The sequence below is a fragment of the Triturus cristatus genome, chromosome 6 (assembly GCF_964204655.1).
Source record: "Triturus cristatus chromosome 6, aTriCri1.1, whole genome shotgun sequence".
Classification (NCBI taxonomy): Eukaryota; Metazoa; Chordata; class Amphibia; order Caudata; family Salamandridae; genus Triturus; species Triturus cristatus.
This window is the reverse complement of record NC_140589.1, coordinates 1,446,835,110-1,446,841,109: the sequence shown is the minus strand read 5'-3', so window position 1 is coordinate 1,446,841,109 and position 6,000 is coordinate 1,446,835,110. Positions and strand designations below refer to the sequence as shown.

The 6,000-nt window shown below is 48.3% G+C and overlaps 1 protein-coding gene across 2 annotated transcripts in view; it reads left to right on the top strand.

Annotated features, from left to right (window-relative positions):
- The first annotated feature begins 337 nt into the window (after positions 1–337).
- ETAA1 (ETAA1 activator of ATR kinase) overlaps positions 338–6,000 on the top strand; it is an 83,777-nt gene continuing 78,114 nt past the window's right edge. Inside the window, exon 1 of one of the 2 annotated variants that reach the window (XM_085612511.1) lies at positions 338–690. In XM_085612511.1, coding sequence (XP_085468637.1) covers positions 528–690 — 163 coding nt within the window. In that variant the 5' untranslated portion in view covers positions 338–527. Of the gene's footprint in view, positions 691–1,604; positions 1,849–6,000 lie in introns of those variants that run through there. The other variant, XM_085612513.1, reaches the window with a different exon arrangement.

The window sequence follows — 6,000 nt, the reverse complement described above, 5'->3', positions numbered from 1 at the left end:
TGGTCTTTGACCCTAACTTCAAACTCGCTGGCCTCCCAAGTGCCACTTACTAATGCATCCTTTCACTATTTTGTGGTGTTTAACTGCTGCATGTAATGAAGACAGCCTAGAACGGCGTCTTACGCGCTTCCAGGCTATCTTCATTTAAATGTAATTGCAGACCTGTTTGTGCCCCCCCTGGCAGCACGTCCACGCCCCCCCCCCCCCCCCGGGGGGGCGCGCCCCACAGTTTGAAGACCTCTGCATAGGAAATTGAGTTGCCCTGACGTCATCTAGCGCGTCTGTGAAAAGCACTCACGTGTATTCTCACCCTGAGAGTTTCTAATCTCACTGCAAAAGTCAGACGCTTGACTCGCTACGAACTTCACAGGCATGCAGCGGACCAATCACAACTGCATCCGGCCACATCTCGGGCCAATCAGAAGCGACCTTGTTGAAGGGTTCCAAGATGGCCGTGATGGGGTGCTAGGTTGTTGCTATCGCTGTGGTTTTTGTTTGGCCTCCGGGATGTGAGGACCGGGGCGCTAATGATGTTGAGCCGGAGAAAACAACGGGTAGAGGCGGCGGAGTTGTCCCGAGTACGTAACTCCCCGGAGGAGAGGGGGCTCAGAAGGACGAGAGCGGGCGGCAGTAAAGTAAAGCGAGAGACAGGGAATGTTGCTGGGGTGCCACCATACAAGCACTCAGGGGGTGAGTAGATCGATGCAAATAAACAGTCAGGAAGAGGTCTGAGTGATAACCTCTCAGGATCAAGCACGTAGATCTCAGCCCTCCTGTCGGTCCTCCTCCTGGCCAGTTAGCAAGAGATGTACTATTCTTGGCTGCACCCAGGTGTGATTATGGGCTAATCTGGAGATTGCAGGCAGGGCCAACACAAATTAAACAATAACATTTTGTTCGAACCACTTACGAGTATTGCCATCATTTTGTGCTTCCACTATATCTTTCGTAGTTTCGTGAGCTAATGTTTATACATACTTCCAGGAAGAAGGATGCGGCATCGTTGTTTATCTGATATGAATATTTTGTTCTTGTATATCTGGATTTTAATTGCCGTGTATTGACATATACTGTTGGATAGCAGCCATTACATCGTTTTCTTACCTAGAAGTTTTTGTTCACCACTTGTTTTGAAAGTTTGGGTTTTTGTTGCTAAATCTGTGACATACTGTAGTTTTTTTCATTCTACGTTGGTTAAGTAGAAAAGCTTAGTCTTCTGTAAACTCAGTGTTGCATGTCTTACTGATTGAATGCACAGTTTGTTTCAATTATTTAAAATTGGTACAGTTTCATAGTCACATCATGCCACCGTAAATCCATACATCAAACGTGAATCGTGGCTACTCCTCCTGTGCTGTTGCCCAACGTTAGCAACTGAAAGGAGGATCCTTCTCAGAGAACTATGCCTGAGAGAAAAAGTAACCACCTGCTATGAGGCCTCTGCAGTATGTATCTCACTAAAAGAACCTCACATCCTGGCACGCTGCGGAAGATATGTACAATCTAACAGGGGCGCCATGCACCTCGGGACTGCCCCAGGGGTGTGGAATTTATTGTGCTCACTGGTTGTGGTCAAGCGCGAGGTCTGCCGAAGCCACGCCCACGAGAAGGAGCTGCTGCATGATGGCCACCGCTGCTGCCTGCTCCGCCTCCGATTTGTGAACCGTCGCTGCCTTTGAACTTTCAGCCGCTTGTGTGCCACTCGCTGGCCCGCTGCAGTTCAGTGTTGTTCTGCGGTGCCCGGCGGCTCTTCGTGACTGCTCTTACATTTGTCTCTGCTCGGCCCGGTTCTGCTGTGAGGACGCTGGTGGTGAGGAGGCCGGCAGCGGGAGGAGTTGCAGTGAAGCGGTAAGGCGCTGAGCTTTGGGGGCTCTGTGCTGTTGTCTGGGCCCCGGTAACTGACATTGAGCGAAAACGCTGATGCTACGGTAACCGACAGGGGGCGATGCAGTGCAGCGTGGTAGCGTGACTTCAAGCATTAAGCAGGATCTTGTGTACAAGAAGGAGTTGGACCCTGGGGGCAGAAAAGGGCACCTCCGTACTGCTAAAGTGACAGTTTGTGGTACAGCTTAAGGCCTTTAAAGCACATAAAGGCAAAAAGCTGTGTGTGTCTGTTAAACGTCCATATAAGGCACATATAAGGCTCTAAAAAGAGTAATTTGCTGAATTTGCCATTTGAAAGGTCCACGGAACGCTGTCAAGGAGGGCGCTTTGCTAATGCTCAACTTCTGCTCACGAAGGGTCGTGTCGCTGGTGGGAGCTATTCCGCATTCGGCGGACAGCCTGCACGCTCCCAGCGTGCACTAGACCCCAGGGCTACCTGTCCACTTCACCGGGGGACTGCGAGGACCAGCAGCCCCTACACCTAACAGCTGGTGCCTCTTCCCCCGGAGGTCACGCCCCCCACCTGACGCCTATTTACTGTTCGCGACACCCGCTTCCCGGGTGCCGCTCACTTGTAATTTGCTGAATTTGCCATTTGAAAGGACCACGGAACGTTGTCAAGGAGGGCGCTTTGCTAATGCTCAACTTCTGCTCACGAAGGGTCGTGTCGCTGGTGGGAGCTATTCCGCATTCGGCGGACAGCCTGCACGCTCCCAGCGTGCACTAGACCCCAGGGCTACCTGTCCACTTCACCGGGGGACTGCGAGGACCAGCAGCCCCTACACCTAACAGCTGGTGCCTCTTCCCCCGGAGGTCACGCCCCCTGTCCGCCATATTATAAATTGACCAGCCCCAAACGCAACGTGGGACGCGTGCGGGGAGAAGCGCGGGCGAAGCCCGGGCCAAGGGCGAGCCCGTTTAAGCCCGTTCAAGACCGGGAAGGACTGGACTGGGCCACCCCACTTACAGTTAGTGTTTTATGAATTTTATTACCATTGATATCTCACATTGACATTGTTAGTATTGGTTTGAGAATAAGTATTAATATTGTAATTAACTTGTACGGTACAATGTCTCCAAGAACCACTAGGAACACTGTTAAAAAGCAAGCTCAATTAGCTGGCGAGATCATTGGCCCAATTGACCAATTCATAACCAAAGCCAATGACGCTATTGAGCAGGGCATTATCCTACTGGATCGAAGGATCTCACAAGATCTGACGATAGCCAGGCGCTCATCGATGGGCCTGTTGATCTACCTCCTCCAGCGATAGTGCATGCAGAAACGCATACGGTTCCTCGCACAGTGGATCTTTCTGCATCTCTGGATTTGTCTGACTCCCATCTATCCTTGGAAAAATCTCCAGTTATTTTTGCCACCCAACCAGATAACACCCCCCCCTTCAATGGCTAGGGGTACACGAGAAGGAGCTATCCCTAAGAAAGTAAAGAGGAAGTCAATTGTTAAGCCTCCCCATTCCACCATTCCATCTGCCACAATTATCTCTGTAACTCCTCTTGTCTCAAATCTTCCTCTGGAAAACCTTAATTTTTCATCCCTCCATCACTCCCCTTCACTGTCAAATGTTCAAATAGCGGACTCTATTCCAGCTAACTTGAACATAAGCTCCACCAGCTCAACCAGCAATTACAGCAGTGTAGATATGATGGACGGCAATCTCAAAATTAACGCATGCACCAATGACAGCTTACTGCTTACTAGAATTGGCGATCTGTTTAAATCTCACTTGGAACCCATAGAAAAGGCCCTACACATGGTTCAGTCCCAACTTACTCAACTGTCTCTAGTAATATCTCAAAGTTCAGGAAACAAGAAGGATTCCAATTTGGGGAAAGGTAGGTCCACTATTTTAAATACCCCTAACGCCAAAGTGTCAAAACCAGGAACCTCCGTTCAGAACCCCAAATCTAACAAACAAAAAGACCCTGAGAAGCCTATTCAAAATCATCCCCTAACATCTGTGAGCAAGCTACAACCACTTCCTAAATCCTTGAACCCGCCACCATCTCGCCCTGTAATTAATCCTAAATCAATAACACTTCCCCCATCAAACCCTCCTCCTTCCCTTCCCACTCCTATACCCCCTACCCCCGCTCCTGTCCAATCCAACATCACTACCGGTTTCAACACCATTCCTATTAACCGTAACAGAAAGATTCCCCCTATCCATCTCCCACCCGAGGCCTCCCCATATGTAGTAATAATGACTGGGGTTCCGGAACTCCCCCCAAATCAGGATGAACCAGTTTGGTCCCTGAAAAATAAAGTAATCTTTTGGCTGTCCAACAATAGACCGCTTCCAATCTTTATGGACAACAGAGTTACTACAGTGCGTAGAGTGCCTTGGTTAGGCAACCAACCAAAAAATATACAGGGCGACTGTATAATAGTAAATTTTGAAAATCCCAATACAGTTGAGCATATTTGCTCTTGGGGTGATCAAACTTCTCCCGAAGGGATCGCTACCCATAACTTGTCGTACTTCTATCCCCCTAATACGCGACGCAATGCAGGCCCTCCATGGTCCTGGACGAGGGTAGGGAACTGGGGCGGTACCAGAGACCGAAATCAGTGGTTGGGGCATGGTTTTAGCAACCCACCATCAGGCCACTTTAGTAACTGGAGAGGTCCACTACTATCCAACAGATATGATTGCCTGGACATGGTGGATTGACTATCATCTCTACCTATGAAAGATAGCAGTTACTACAGCGTATTTCCTAACCCAAAAGTTCCCTGTAAGACCATTCGGGTGGCCGGCTCCTCCTTGTCATTCTTGCATGGTACCCAGTCTGAGTCTTCCCTTCCCCAGCATACCCTGGCCCAACAGCAGTCATCCTCCCCTCACCAGGACGCATGCTATAGCATGTCAGCTACCCCTGCAGATCTGCCCCCAAACCCTCAATCTCCTACCCCCCAACCCAGGGAGCCTAAACCCATCCCGCTTTTTCCTGCTATAACCACTCAGTCCCTGTCCCAACTTTCACATCCCTCTGCCGAACTTCACCCTTCAAATTCTATTTTTACACCAACCCAGGATCTTCCAATCATATTTTGGAATGTAGCTGGCCTAAGATCGAAAATCCATCTTCAGTCTTGGGTGGAACTTACTAATAAATTTAAGCTAATATGTCTCGAAGAAACTTGGGCAATTAACCCTATTCATATACAGGGTTTTAAAACATTTCACCTTCCTCCCTTACCGTCCACTCATGGTAGACCTAAGGGCGGCTTAGCCATCTATGTTTCCAACTTAATTCCTTTTACGATCTCGGAAGTTCAGCTAGACTCGTCAATTTTTCAAATCCTTAAACTAGTTCCTGACAATAATTCCAGTTACTATCTCATTAACATGTATAATAACTCCTCACCTAGCGACTGTGTAAAATCTTTGTCGGAAATTACTCACTATATACAAGACCAAAAAGCTAAGAGTCACGAGTTAAACTGTCATATTGTGTGGGGTGGGGATTTTAATGTGTATCTGTGCAACAATCATGGTAAAGGTATCTGTGGGCTCTCAGACGAGCACGACGTTCCCTTGGCCCACTTCACTCATAATGCAGTAGGTCACGCACTAAATACTTGTATTTTCACATTAGAACTCGAATTCGCTAATATCCTAGTGTGTCCCGCTGTAGAGTTCAAAACGACCTTTCATGGTAGAGGTGCTACCACAACCATCGATTTTATCTTATGCTCTCACTCTTTAAAACACCGATTGAAGCAATTTACAACTGGCACCGACCCTTCTAGTGACCACTACCCAAATAGCATAACCATAGCTCTAAATTCACCATCTCCAGCCTGCACAAAAACAAGCTTCTTGGCGCAGCACTCTCTGGAGATGAATAAAACCAATGGTTATACTGTTAAGTGGACGACGATCAATCCCGCAGAGATCACCAGTAAGATCATTCAAAAAACCCTTCCTCTCATCTACCATTGTTTGGAGACGTCATCTTCCCCAAAGCTGATTCTTTCCAGCTTCACCAAAATATTAGAAGCCATCAGACAAGAGCTCACCCGTTCTCATAAGACTCGCATCAATGATAAGGACTCAAGAGGGTGGTTTGATTTCCGCTGCCGTAAAG